Source organism: Corvus cornix, chromosome 1, assembly GCF_000738735.6.
Source record: "Corvus cornix cornix isolate S_Up_H32 chromosome 1, ASM73873v5, whole genome shotgun sequence".
Lineage (NCBI taxonomy): Eukaryota > Metazoa > Chordata > Aves > Passeriformes > Corvidae > Corvus > Corvus cornix.
The window spans coordinates 49,487,878-49,502,822 of record NC_046332.1 but is presented as its reverse complement, the minus strand read 5'-3'; the positions used below and the strand labels follow the sequence as shown (position 1 = coordinate 49,502,822).

The 14,945-nt window shown below is 43.4% G+C and overlaps 1 protein-coding gene across 9 annotated transcripts in view; it reads left to right on the top strand.

Moving 5' to 3' along the window:
- STARD13 (StAR related lipid transfer domain containing 13) overlaps positions 1 to 11,633 on the top strand; it is a 326,580-nt gene extending 314,947 nt beyond the window's left edge. For all 9 annotated transcript variants that reach the window (XM_010400319.4, XM_019286339.3, XM_019286338.3 and 6 more), the window contains 6 exons: positions 836 to 1,043; positions 1,927 to 2,041; positions 2,792 to 3,013; positions 4,933 to 5,150; positions 8,251 to 8,427; positions 8,769 to 11,633. In XM_010400319.4, the coding sequence (XP_010398621.4) occupies positions 836 to 1,043; positions 1,927 to 2,041; positions 2,792 to 3,013; positions 4,933 to 5,150; positions 8,251 to 8,427; positions 8,769 to 8,886 (1,058 nt within the window). In that variant the 3' untranslated portion in view covers positions 8,887 to 11,633. The remainder of the gene's footprint in view (positions 1 to 835; positions 1,044 to 1,926; positions 2,042 to 2,791; positions 3,014 to 4,932; positions 5,151 to 8,250; positions 8,428 to 8,768) is intronic.
- The last annotated feature ends 3,312 nt before the right edge of the window (positions 11,634 to 14,945 follow it).

Below are 14,945 nucleotides of genomic sequence, written 5' to 3'. Positions count from 1 at the left end.
GCAAAGGCTCCTCTGACTTCTCAGAAAAACCTGGTCTTGCTGCTTTTAGAAACTTTAGCAGTGTTGGGCTGTGTTCATTTTGTCATTCATGTCTGAAAGCTTTTAAAATAAAGTGCTTGTACAAGGCTAGCAGTCAAATCTTAAAAGCTGGCTGTTCCCTCTACTGTAAATCTGCTTTTGTTCTTCTTCCATTCGATTATAGAGAGAGTACGTAATACCCAGAGGAGGACTCAAAGTCCAAACTGAGAGAACTTATGGTAGTTTTAGAAATGAAACTGTCTGAGGTGCTATTTAAGCATATCCATTGCTTCTTTCATTAAACTCTTTTATGATTTATGACACAAATGTAAGTGTTCCCGAAACTTCCGTAAGACTTTTAAACTTCTGTCTTGCCAGGGGACAAAGAAAACCTGAAAAATACCATTTAAAGCTATGAGTACTGAGTACTAGTCTCCCTTCAAAAACTTTAAATAAGTCCAGTGTGTTTCTTGGGAGCAGCCCTTCAAACAAACAGAGGAATTCCAAACCCTGGAGAGGGAAGCTGTGCTTGGTGGATGAGCAAAACTGAGCTGTCCAGAAGGCAGCTGATCTTTTCCCCTTGGTCCCCTGTCATCTGCCTCTTCACAAAGCCATCATTAAGGTCAGGAAAGACCTCTAAGATTCAACCATTAACTTAACACTGCCAGGTCCACCACTGAAACATGTCCCTAAGCACCACATCTGCGTGGTTTGTGGAACGCTTGAGGGGACTGTGAATGTCTGTGGTAACTTTATCTTTCCAGCCCCTTATCTGATCTCACAACTGACCCCCTGAACGTCACTTGCTCATTCCCAGACGTCCCCAAGGAGCAGCGGCTGCAGGCGGTGCAGGCTGCCATCATGCTCATGGCCGACGAGAACAGGGAGGTTCTGCAGACTCTGCTCTGCTTCCTCAGCGACGTCACCTCTGTGGAGGAAAATCAGATGACTCCCATGAACATCGCTGTTTGTCTGGCCCCTTCCCTCTTCCATCTCAATATAGTGAAGAAAGAAAGCTCACCAAGGTATGTTTCTTCTCAGCATTATAAATAGTCCCATCCTTAATACCAAGTGATGCTTTCAGTGGTATGCAGGACAAAATTTTCCAAATCATCTGCTTTCCAGCACACATTAAACAGGGCATGGCTTCAGTAAGAGGGGAAAACCCCTGCTGCAGAGCCAGAAGCACACTTGTTTTCACAAGCCCAGCAGGCATTTCTGGCTGTCTGTTGTGAATATGCACTGCCTGCTTTTCATGCTGAATTTTCAATGGGGCACTAGTGAGTTTTGCATGTTTTGCAGTTTCCTTCTGTGAAGGAAAAGGGCTTGATTTTGCTCTGATTGAAGTCAAAGATCAACCATATTTTAAAGGATTTTGATATGTAGTTTTCAATGAATGGGTTTTTTCACTTTCAGTTTACTGTCTACATTCTGCCATTCGGAAACAGGGTTTATTTCAGGCCACATTAAAACTGTAACATGCTGAGTGTAGACTAAACAGAGCATAGCCAGGCTAAACATTAGTGGTCCCTCTTGACTCTTTTTCCCTCCCATCTGGTTCGGAATACTGAGATTCTTGGTCAAGTACATGTATAACCCATGTCTGAGCAAGTGCTTTAAGCAGGAACAATGTAAACCACTTTACGTCATGTCTGTTAAAAATCTATTTCAAAATGTACAACACATCATGCAGGATATGTATAACCTTTCCTGCTTTTACCTTTGGCTCAACAATGTTTTAGGTAAACATTTTTCTTTTAAAAATGGCCCAACAGTTGAGCAGTCTTGGTGATAAATAGAAACTAAAGATAGGGTTTTTTCTCTTTGGTGTTGGGAGCATCGTGCTGCTTTTTGCTTTCATATTAAAAATATTCAGCTCTTTACCTGAGATACTGAATTCAATTACAGAGTAATACAGAAAAAATATGCAACAGGGAAGCCAGATCAGAAGGACCTCAGTGAAAACCTGGCAGCTACTCAGGGCCTTGCTCACATGATAATGGAATGCAACAAACTTTTTGAGGTGAGTGACAGACTCAAACAGCATTATTCATGGCCACATAATGCATCACCCTTTGAAGTATTTATGTTTATGCTTACATTTTCTGTCTTGTGTTAGCTCAGAGATTGGTGCCTCACTTACTTGTAAACTTGCTTAATCTAAAGTTTAGTTACCTCATTTCTTTATGGCAGTTCCCTTTTACGATTCAAAAGATGAAGGGTAATTATTCTGTAACAGTTTTCAACCCAAACCACTGGATTAGGAAATTTTAGTTTAATTCAAATCAAAATCTGCTAGTGTAAAATTTTATTACAATGCTTTTAATGCCTCAATTAAAACTTATTAATCTTAAAAATAATTGTTCATACACTTTATTTCTGTGTGTCGTGCAATAAAGTAAAAATCACACAGAGAGCTGCAGTCATTCCTGCAGCTACTTACACTGCAGCTGGAGTAGAGCAAATGCTCATATCTGCCTTTCCCAGAAGGCAATATTTCTGAGGGCTAAAGGAGTAATAGGGGTGTATTGACATCCAGTTGATCAGTCTAACATGGTTCTGCATGAGGAGTGCTGTTCTGAGCCATGGGCTGTTTCATTAGACTACTTTGATGTTTCATCTTGCATAAAGACAGAAATTGGTATGCATTTTACAAATCATAGGCTCATGCAATTGGATGCTGAATGGTCCATCAGCCTAAGAACACATTGCCTTCAGGAAAAGTTCTCAGCAGGAGATCTTCCCTGTGTGTTTTCCCTCCCTTCTGTGGCAGGTCCCACACGAGATGATCACCCAATCCCGAAACTCCTATGTTGATGCAGAAGTGCATTCTCCTACCCTGGACGAGCTTGGGAAACAAGTGGATGAGGAAGGAGGGAACTATCAGATGTACCTGGAAACTCTTATGCAGAATCTCCAGAAAGAAGCAAAAGAGAAATTCAAAGGATGGGTCACATGTTCCAGTGTAGAGAACACAGAACTCGCCTACAAAAAGGTAATTTGGGGATACATAGAAGAAGCAGCAAAGAAACCAAAGCAAAATGCAGCTCAGCTATGGGGCACCCTGACATGTTGCATGGCAAAACGCACACCCTTCTTTTTGGCAAACACTCTTTTTTTTATTTTTAAAAAGATTACTAAAAGCAGTTAAAAATGTAATACAACAGTAATTCAAGTATGAGATTCCAGAAAAAGGCACACAAAGCAAGCTGGGTCAAGTAAGTGACACAGCAAACAACACAACAGTGAGCTGAGATGTTAAACAACAGAGAACATTACCTGGGGAAGCTCTTTGACTGGAGGCATGCAAAGTTTCTGACCAGTTCTTGATGTTTGCCAGCAGTTTGGAGAACACAGCTAGAACACAAGTAATTACAGAACTTCTTCAGGTTCTCCAATGCTTTATTAAGCAGGCAAACCATATCACCAGTTTTATCCCTGATCCTTTTGTCCTTTTTTCAAGTGGATTTTTGATACTGCAGCTTTTATTAAAATTTCTGAATTTGTTTCAGGCTCCATCACTTCTTCAGGGAAAGCCAGACCACTGCAGCAAGGCAGAGGGTGCTGCAGGGTCCCTGCAGACAGTGGAGTTCAGGGCTGCTGGAAATGCAATAGCAAAACAGAGGGGTCTCCGAACCAGCAGCAGCTAGCAAGAGGAGGGGATGGATTATGGGTTGTCTGGCACTAATTAGGCAGGAGAAGGGCACTGGGAGGAATGTGGGATCTGGATGGTGAGGGGTCAGGAGGCAGCATTACCCCAACCTGAGAAAGTGCAATGCTTCTGTCAGGGCAAAGAAACCACAGTTACTGTGGTTTGTAGCCAGCTTCTGTGAGTGACCTCTCCAGGGAGGGACTGTGGGAGGCTGGGGACAAAGTAACAGGGCTCAGGTGGGAGCAGGACATGGGAGATGGGAGAGAGGGAATAGAGGCCTGTGCAGCCAGTGGTCAAGGACCTGTGAGACTAAAGAGGGGAGTCTGGGGCTCCAGGGCCAGGGAAATGGGGAGCTGAAACCTTTGGGGAGAAAGAATTACAACAACATGAAATAATTTAAGGTAGGAGGTGTGGAAGCTGAGTTTCTGGGTAAACAGTCCTGGGTCTGTGGGAGGTCCTAGAGGTTTCTGAAGTACTCACACTGGTATATGAAAGTGATAGGGTAGTGAGGGGTTAGAAAAGCCAGGCTTGCAAGATCCAGTGATTACAGTTAACTTGTTTACTGCCTGAAATAGGCAATAATGCCCCAAAACCATGCAGAAAAGCTGTATGTGTGCAATCTAGGATAGTCACCTTGTGCACAGCCCAGCACTTTCTGCTCCCCTTACTGCAAGCTGTGGAGGCATTTCAAGAAACAGGATCTGTGAGCAAGGAGGAGCTAGCCATCAGTCTGTGCTCTTTGAAAGGTGTTTTCCCAATACTTCCTTGCAGCTATTTTGAGGAGCAAACATCTGTGTACCTGACACGACTGAATTAGCATATGTTCTGCTCCCCCTGACTTAACCAGGAGGGTTAATGGACCCTCAGTCCCAGATAGTGTATAAGATTGTCTAAGGTAGTTTATTTATTTCAGCCCAGGGCTTCAGTCTCTCATCTCTTTTTACTTCTGCAGACACATATTTGTCATTACACTTAGGATGTTTGGACTTGAAAAAGTGTCTGTCACACCAGAAGTAGTGCAGAACTTCACTGGCACTATGGGAGCTAGTCCAGATATATTCTGTTGTGAGAGCAAAGTAATGAATCACTTCAGATTTCCATGCAGGACTAGTAGAGCAGCAGCAATAGCAATAATAGTAATGATTAGCAGAGAAATAGGAATGCTCTTAAGCTGAAGTCAAACACACATATTGAGATTTTGCCTTCAGTTATTGTCTGCTGAACACAGGCATATGGGGGATTTGTGTTCTTGGTTACTTCAGGTTGGCGATGGGAACCCACTAAGGCTTTGGAAAGCCTCGGTTGAAGTTGAAGCCCCCCCATCAGTTGTCCTGAACCGAGTGCTGAGAGAACGTCACCTCTGGGACGAGGACTTCTTGCAGTGGAAGGTGGTTGAGAGCCTGGACAAGCAGACAGAAGTTTACCAGTATGTTTTGAACAGCATGGCTCCTCACCCGGTCCGAGACTTTGTTGTTCTCAGGTAAGCTGAGGGCAGTTCTCTGGTCCCTTTGCCTCCTGCAGCGCACAAAGGAAGATCTGGACTTATCTCAGCCTTCACATCTGTGCAATTGCTCTCCAGGAACTCTACTTCTGGGCAGCAGTGTTGATTTCTCAAACTGAATTAGTCAAACACCTAGAGCATGCTGACCTTTTCTCTGATGTAATTTGAGCAGCACATACTCCTAAGGCCATAAATATAATTTCTTCCTCAGAACAGATGTCTGATAATAGCTGCTCTTCTCTCTTAGCTTTGTTTGTTGTCAAAACAGTGCAAATAGAACCCAACTGTTTTTTACGCTGCTTTTGCTGTTCTCTGGGGAATGTTTGATGTTTAAGAGCCAAATGTTTAGAAGAGAAGATAGTGGTGCTTTTAAGCTAAGGCTGTTATACAGTGTCTATATAAGTTATTATCTCAAATTTTCAGCTGGAGTCTTTGTAAACAAAGAAATGCTGATCCATAAAAATCCTAGTGTGGAAATGAACAGAAAGAGGCAGTAGATTTGTATTCTATCTTCCAGGGGATGATTTCTCTCAAATAAATGTATAGCTGTGTATCAATATTCCACATTCAATCCCAGTTCTGCCATTGTCTATCTGCCCGTACAGAACAGTCAAAAAAAATAACCCTCTTATGCACCTTCTGCCTTTGAAATCCTGGCCTTTGCTTGCTAGGAGCTATTGTGGAGCTGCTGACATATTTCACTTACAGGGTCAGTCCCACAGTTATTTATTTCAGGATGATTTTGTGCATTCCCGTTTTTGGTCCCTGCTTTCTTTGATTGAAATGATGTGCCAGAGAAATACAAAGCAGTTTTGACAAAGGAAGTACTCCAGTGAGTCAGAATTGTATTAAATGGAATGAAGATTGAAAGAAAAAAATGAGCCAAACAAAATATAATTATGAAAGTACATCCCTTTTGTGAACTTTAGTAGTCTCTTAGAAGATGACAACACACAGACATTGTTGGTACGGGGGAAGAATTATTGGAACTCTTAAGGGAAGATTTAAACAATGCTTTCTGTAATCAATGCTCCCATTACTCTATTTCCTTTGCTTTCCCACAGTATTCTGGGCTAAATTAATTATTTTATAATTAAATATATATTTTATATTTCATATAATTATAAATCTATCATTATTTTATAAATAATCTTCTTATATAATGTTATTAGCTTGAAGCACTGATAAATTTGGCACCAAGAAGATCGTCTGTGAGCGGCAGGGAGGTTTTGATGACCGTAATTTGGTCCTCTCACTTGCCACTTAGTTCACTATTAGGTTTCGTGGTGGTTTATGTTCTTTAAAGACCTGCTGTGCAGTCACATCAGTTAAAGGCAAATCCTGCTATTGAGTTCTTGTTCTTTTCACTAACCCAGGCAGAATGACCCCTGAGGACTGAAATACATATCATAAGAATGAATCCTGGTGGGTTCTTAAGGGCTGAAAGCAGCCATCAGGCAGATCTGTCAGATTCTGTTGTTTATCTCTTTCGATTGGTATCATTAAGTCTAGAGCAAGGTTAGCCAGCAATGCCGCAGTCCATTTGATACCTTACGATTGGTGGGAAGGGAACAGTGAAATTATAATACATCTCTGGGGACATGAATAAATATATTTTAACAGATGGCAATTTTCTCCTTATCAGTCAAACACTGGGCTGTGAAAGGATCAACTTAGTTGCTCCCTTTTTTTTCAATGTGACAGTCATAACAAGGGGATTAGGCTCCCCAGAGAAGACTCTGATGGTAAGAGGAGAGGGGAAATGTTTCATATGCCTGGGATATGACACAGTTCTCAGCTGCCCTGCACAGGCATCACTTCTATTGAAGAATCCACAAGTGTTTAATGTTCGTTAAGTATGACAGCATTTGGGTGAGTTAGGTGCCATGCCTGATATTACTACTGTAAGGCATTTAAAGAACTGCTTAAACTGGCCTAAATCTATCTGATTGGGAACAGGAAACATAAGTCTTCTGAAATCTCTGGGATGTAGAACTTTCCACATCCCAAATGGCCCAGGTAGTGCTGGGTAGTTAGCAAAATTATGTGGGCAATATCTAAACACTGTGCAAGCACTCACAGGAGATGGTTCAGCATTTCTCATACTGGATCTCAGCTGCGATTTCCTTCTCCCATGTGTTTCATCTGCCAAGATAGCTCATCAATTTTATTAATGCCCAGGCACATGTAAAACCTTCTGGTTAGTATCTTCCTGCAGTGTCTTGAATAATAGCTCAGTTTCATGTAAGAAAAATGCAGAATGTTAAAATTATCTGCTGAAGTCCAAGCTTCAACAGTCCTTGAGAGACCTTACCTGCTAAAATATGATACTTCCCAAGGAAGCATAATCCCTATCTCAGACAATCCACAGCAAGATGATGCATGTTGCACAGCACAGTGGGAATTTCTCATTTCTTCCCACAGCATAGGAAAGAGCACAGACCTGTCCTCTGAGATTCAGTGGAGATGAGAAAGATGTGAGACATAAGAACAAGTAGAGAATGCTTACAGAACAACAAAAAAATGTTAAGTATTTAAGTCTAGGTCTCCTGAACTTGGTGGAAAACTTCTCCAGCATGTAAGAGAGGCTAGAAACTTGGGAGAGCAAAAAAAATGGAAGGACATTTTGTTTTTAATTCAGACACCCTTGAAACATATTCTGTGCAGTAGTGAGGATTTCTGCTGTACTACATTTCTTGTTCTGTAAATCTGCATGGGTACAATGCACAGTTTCAGCTTTTGCTGGATGGCTTATCCTCACTCTTTCTCCTTTCCAAAACTTCCGTCTGACTGCAAAAGGCTCTATCATGCCCTATAATACATAATGGTTACAAAGTGCTCCTGTGGAGAAGCAAAACTTCTCCACCCAGAGCCACATAGATGGGTGGCCATTCCACATCACGGTCAGACTACCAACTGGGGAACATGAAACTCCTCCAGGGACTCCTAGGATGGTCCACTGGCATTGCAGGCAACAAGGACAGGCAGACAAGCAAACTGTAACTTTAATTCTGGTTCTTACTCATGTGCCCAAAAGTTTCATCGCTAAAGTGATTCCGTCTTGCCTATGTTCCTGCAGGACGTGGAGGACTGATTTGCCCAAGGGGATGTGCATGCTGGTTGCCATCTCTGTGGAACATGAAGAGGCTCCTCTCATGGGAGCCGTACGAGCCATCGTGATGGACTCCCAGTACTTGATAGAGCCCTGTGGCTCAGGAAAAGCCAGGCTGACCCACATCTGCAGGATTGACCTAAAGTAAGTATCCCACTTGCACAAAGTAATGTCCATTCAGCAGGACAAAGCCCTCAGGCTCATGGAACAGAGGGCATGGTTAGGGTAGCTTTGCTGCTTTGGAGTTTTCCTGCAGTCTTTTCTCCACTCAGTGCCTACCAATGTTATGATGTGATCCTAGAAATAGAATCTGCTTATTTGATTACTGCAAGGGAGAACTTCAGAGTACACTTAAAATGACAAGTATTTGAAGTCTCCACCACCACCGTGGGCAGTGGGGAGCCAGAAGCATTGCAAACACGTTTCTGTGGGGTATATTTCTTGGGTATTTGAGTTTCTCAATAATTCTCTTTTCATTTCTGCAGAGGCCATTCCCCAGAGTGGTACAACAAAGGCTTTGGACATCTGTGTGCAGCAGAAGTTGCCAGGATCAGAAACTCATTTCAACCTCTGATTGCTGAGGGACCAGAAACAAAAATCTGAGGAAGTGTTCCTGGGAACATGTGAGCATAGATCAGGGTCTGGCAGGGAACAGGAATACTGAAAGCAAAGGTCTTATTTAAGCTGCAGAAATCTGGCCAGACCTGGGTCTATACAAAGCTGAGAAAGGAATTTTATAGGAAAATACTTTTATTCTGGAGACTTCACCTTCCCCCCTCCCTCACATCCACTCTGTATTAATTTTGATTATTGAACTAAACATTTCTTCAGAGAGCTTTTATTACTTTAAAAACAGATTATTGCCATTACTTGTATGTTACATAACTCTGGTATTTAAAGGCTTCTAAGAAGCATATTTTAATTGTAAATAAATAATGTACAGTATGTATATATTTATCAATATTCTATCTATATATATATGTATATGTATAAATTAATTATTTTGTATATAACTCAGTGCAAATCACTTGCATCAGTTGGACCTGAAGTGGATCTGTCACTTGTTTCTTAGTGTGTCACTGCTACCTAAGCTGTGTTTGCTGTTATCACAGGGCTACCAGGCATAATTCGTGTGATAACAAACTTCTGTTCTCAAATATGTTTTGTGTTTGTGTGTGCTATGAGAAGGTACCTAGAAATAGATGTAGGAAGAATTACAGGAACTAGGGAAGAAGGAGGTTACAGTACATTTAAAAATAATGAGGAGGGAATCAGTCTCACCAAATAAAATATATGGAGATGCATCTGAGACAGACACTGTGGAGGCCATTTATGTCCAGCTGCAGAATTGTGAGTGTCAGTAGAAGGTGTTGAAAACTTACCTGCTGCCTTAATGACTGGTGTCTGTCAATAGAGAACCTCACTGTGTGCAGTGTTCCAGGTCTTTCCATCCTCGGACAGCACAAGGTAACGCTGTGTGTCCCGAGATGGCTGAAATCAGACTGGTAAGTTATTAAGCTGTAAAATAATTATTTTTTTAAGCATTTTGTCTAGGTTCTGAGTGTTTCTGTGTTGTTCTTTCCTTCTCCCATAGAGATGGCTAATCCAAAGCAGGTTTTCCACATCCAGTGGACACAAAGATGTGCAGATGAACACCATGCATTTTAATATTCTTACTATACAAAAAACTATGCTTTTTTAAGATTTTAAACACATCTTGGAGATTTAAAAAACTAAATAAATGCTATTCTTGGAAAGATTGCTTTTATAGTAACAGCAAGCATTTTCATCTTCTATTGCACTGATCTGCATGATCCCACCTCTGTAGGCATTGGTGGGAGCAGGATTAGGACTATGAGGAGTAGGAGCCATTTAAGCCTATTATATAATTTCATTTTCAGGGACCTATTATTTTGCTAATGGAAGAATGCTTTAAAAGTAATAATAATAATTTGTCGACGTTGCCTTTGAGGCAGGGCACCATTTTGTTTTTAACTAACCTAAGACCAAAATGTTATTACATCTATGACTCAATAAGAATGTACAAGCCTGCTAATACTGTTCTTCATTAATCATATTTGTTCACTTGGACTTTATTTATTGCTGCATAAACCAGTGGAGTCATTCATAGCCCATGTTTCAGCTCAGTCCTTCCACCAAAATCCAGGAAGATTAGTATGAGGTCAATTACGCAGGATACATTTCCTACATGAAGCTACAGCTTTGTGCCCCAATTCAGTAAATGGGGAAGTCTCTTCAAAGCCAGAGCTTTGGACATGCCCCGGCTGTGGGCGCTGTGCAGGGGACTGTGTTGGGTGACAGCTGCGAGAGCATGACCCCACGTGCCATCCTGCACACGCATGAGGGCTGAGCTGGCAGGGGACAGCCCTGCAATCTGAGGAAGCACACCTGGGGGACCTCAGGGTGGACAGGGTGACCCAGGGTGACCCACAGTGCTCCAGGGTGTCCTTGCGAAGGAGCAGGACTCCAAAAAAGTCACTGTCATCTTCACCCATGAGCTGTGTCACCCATGTTCTATCAGGCAAGTCCTAGGATCAGGGATGTTGGCTGCCTGGGAGCTCCTGCCTTATGGCCAACAGTAGTTGCAGTGTGCAGCTATTACGAGCTTTAAGTCCTGCAGACAGGGGAGCACTCATGGGGCCCTTACGTGGCCGTGGTGGGGTCTGATGGTCACCTGCTGGCTGCAGGGCACCACCACTGCCCAGGCTCAGCCTTCCCAGGAGCAAACAGTGCCTCCTCAGCTGGGAATGCCATTCCAGAAAGCAGCACCTCCTCCCAAATGCCTGTGGCCATGGCAGCAGATTTCATGCCGGCTGTTTTCCAAAACATGAGCAATTAGAGTACTTCTGCTACATTAGTTTACATAAATAAATACAACAGTGCCTCAGCATTAACAGGCACAGAATTTCTAGCCCTGGGAATGGCAGTGTCTGGCAATAAATAATGTCTTAAGGAAAAGAAGGGAAAACCTGAACAGTGTTTTCATTCTGTCTGAGAAGTCATTGCTCAGCTGGAAGGGGCCCTGTGCCGCCTGCCACGTTTAGCAAGGCAGGGTTGTTTTCCTACCCTTGCAGAAGCTCTGTCATGTGCTTCTGGCATCACCAAGCCATGTATTGTTGAAATAAGATTTCTTCAAAATGCACATTATGCCATGTCTACCATTCAGCTACCACAGTATTTTGTATTGTTACATTGATACATTATGATAATTGCATTTTTAAATGTTATACTCGTATCAATACCTCATATTTTTACCTCATCTGTTGGTATCAGTCATTAGTTGTAAATAAATAATTGCAGAGTTGAATAAATTTGCATACACTACAGAATTGTGTGCTCTTTTTTCATCCGTTGGCTCAAGAAATGCTGCATTTAAGCCCTTGCTTTCTTTATTGCAACCTGCTATACACGAAACTGTTCTGGTGTAGGACGTCAGTAATGATTGCAGGCTCAAATGATGTTGTTGTCCATTATACTTAGCTTGTAGTATCCTTATGTATACATGGGCTTCATGGCAAAGATTATGTTTTTCAAAGAAGCCATTAAGCCAGGAAAGCTGCCCTAGCAGATTCACAGAAGGGACCCACGAGGATCATCAAGTCCAGGCTTGACAAAGGTAAATTCAGGTCCTCAGCAGTTTAGGCCTCTGACTCCCACTGAATTCAGCCATGTTTCTGCATTTATGTTCTTGTCAATAATTTAGGTCTAGGTTCACAGGAGTGACTGGAGCTGTGAGGGTGAGTGCTGGGTTCACATTGCCAGGTATCAGCCATCTCAAATCCATCAAGCCACTGCAAAAGGGTAAAAGGTGCAGTGGTGTGATGGTGATTTCTGTGGTTTGTCTTACACATTCTACAGATGTTTTAAATGTTCCTTTGGATGGGTGTTGTGGTATAACCCCAGCTGGCAACTAACTACCACTCTCTATCCCGCCACCTGGAGGGATAGGGAAGGGAATCAGAAAAAGCTAAAACCAATGAGTTAAGAATAGTTTAATAATTGAAATAAAGCAAAATTATTATTATTGTTGTTGCTGCTGTTTGTTGTTGTTAATAACTGTGGAGGATGGTGAGCCTACAGTACAAGGGACAGAGAGAGTCCGCTGGTGAGACAGCCCCGGGTACCAGAAAATCCTCCCTAGGTTGGGGTGACCAGAAAGACTTCCCCCAGCATGCTTTGCCCTGCTATGTTAATATATCCCAGTTCTGCTCCCCTGGTTGGCCACTGGCCACCCCACCCCCTTCCTACCTTATGTCCCATGCCATAGAAAGTTCTCCACTCCAGGTTCCCCGCATTGGCCTTTGCCCCTCGCCACTCCCCCAGAGCTTCTCCATTGGTCCCTGGTGCTTGCCCCACTCCCGTATTTAAACCTGAGCCATTGTTCTCGTCTTTGTCCCTGGAATCCTTCACAGTGTGGAAGCAATAAACTGCTCCTGTGGAACTCTAAGCAGAGACCCTTCCTGCCTCTTTGCTGTTTACCCATCTTACTGAAGCTGTCCGTGCGTTTGTGCGTGCACACGTGTGTGAGAGAGTGGCTGGTCCTGCCAAGCGGCTTCGCTAACGAGATGCTCTTGCAAGGTTGCAGCACCTCGCATTCCGGCACAGAAGCTGCAGAGCCCGAGATAGCAATAAATAACAATTATTATTTTTATTATTGCTCTTATTAACAACAACAAGGGGATAAAAAAGAGATAAATGAAACTCAAGAAACTCAAATGATGCACAATACAGTTGCTCACCACTCACTGACCAATGCCCAGCCCGTCCCTGAACAGCAATTGTCCCTCTGCCAGCCAACTCCCCCAGTTTGCATACTGGCCATGATGTTCTGTGGTATGGAATATCTCTTTGGCCAGTTAAGGTCAGCTGTCATGTTCCCTCTCAGCTTCTTGTGCAGCTCCTCACTGTCAGAGTATGGGAAACTGAAAAGTCCTTGACAGGGTGAGCACTACTTAGCAACAATCAAAACATCACTGTGTTACCAACATTATTGCCGTACTGAATCCAAAACACAGCGCTGTACCAGCTATTAAAAAGAAAATTAACTCTATTGCAGCGGTAACCAGGTCATGTGCCTGTATCCTTCCAACTCTCTCTTGACTTACTAAAAGATACAGAGTCTCAGAAAACAGGATGCTGAGCAGAGTCAGGTATGAGTGACCATCTAGGAGGGGATAAACCCTTATGTCCCACCACTCTGAGAAAGCTCTGTATTAAAATTTGGATTGAAAGGAAGCACTTTTTTCCAATTGACTGCCATGGCAGAGATGGTCAGCTGTGGAAGTCCATCCTTTCATGCAAAAAACCACTGTGTGTTATATGCTCTCATTCCCATTTCTCCCTCCCACCCACCTGCAGCAATGTCAGGGCAACGAGGTTGTCTTAACCCCAACAGCACTGATGTTTCAGCTCCTGGTGTGCACAGACTTTGTAGTGTTGAATTCTTGGGCACCCATCCTCTCTACAACACTTTGCATGAGTCACCAGCAGGGCAATCCCACTGCTTGATGCATTTACACTGCAGAACCACTGTCATCCTCAGAGGATCTTGGCAGGCCTAAGAGGCCTGTTCTCCAAAGTGGCTGGTAGTTGTTGGACGAGAGCACAGGCTGAACACACTGAGGTGACTGTGAGGTGAAAATATTGGAATAAATATCCAGAAGACTGCTGGAGCCTGCCAATCAGATAGGAGAGGATGAAAACACATACTGCTGCTCCAGGTCAGTCGTTTCGTGAAAATGCTGGGGAGTGAACACAGAGCTTGCCAGACAGAAAGCAGCATGACCCACTCACAATCCCATGGGAATTTAGCATGATCATGTCATGGTCTCCTTGCCAGATGTGTGTCAGCCACAGCTGCACAAAGGCTTCCCTTGGATGGGTGCTAGACCAGGCAGACTATTGTTACAGTTGCAGTTACACATCACCGTGTGACAGGACCAGGAACACAAAGCATCAAGGCCCAGGTTCATAACAAGGTAGGTGTTTGGATTTTCCTAAAATGTATGTTTTAAATTGTGACCCTCAGTATCCTGGGCCACTCAGCAATACCACGTAGAAAGCCAACAGTTCCCCCAGAGCAGCAATGGATGCAGAGCAGAACCCAGCCAGCACTGTGCAACTGCAGACTGTCCTGCTCCATTGTGCAAGACTCTGCTGAGCAAACACAAGGACGTGTGGAACTCAAGGGCAAATGTGGGCTAGGGCAGTGGGTCTGGGTTAATGAGTAAACGACAGGGAAAATGTCACAACACTGCAGAGAACTATTTGCCTGTCCTACATAGGCTGATGTTGGGGAGGTCTCAAACACTCGAGATACCCTCCCTAACCCCACAGCAGGTCCCAGACACCAGAGCCTCTACACCTCTGATGAAGGTCAGCATCTCTTGCAGAAAAAGTAACCTGGACACAGCTCCTTCCACCACTTTGACTCTGAAACAAGGATCTCTGTCCTGATACCTCAGTACTGACCTCCCACAGGTGGTTGTTTTCCACTGCTCTTTTCCACTGCCTGAGCGCAGTCCTTGAGCCCAGCATGCCCTCTGCCCTGCTCAGTCCCTGCATGCCTGCCTGCAGGCTGGGCTCCAGCCTGCACCTGTTTACCCAGCCCAAGATGCACAGGATGACACAGCCTTTAGGGC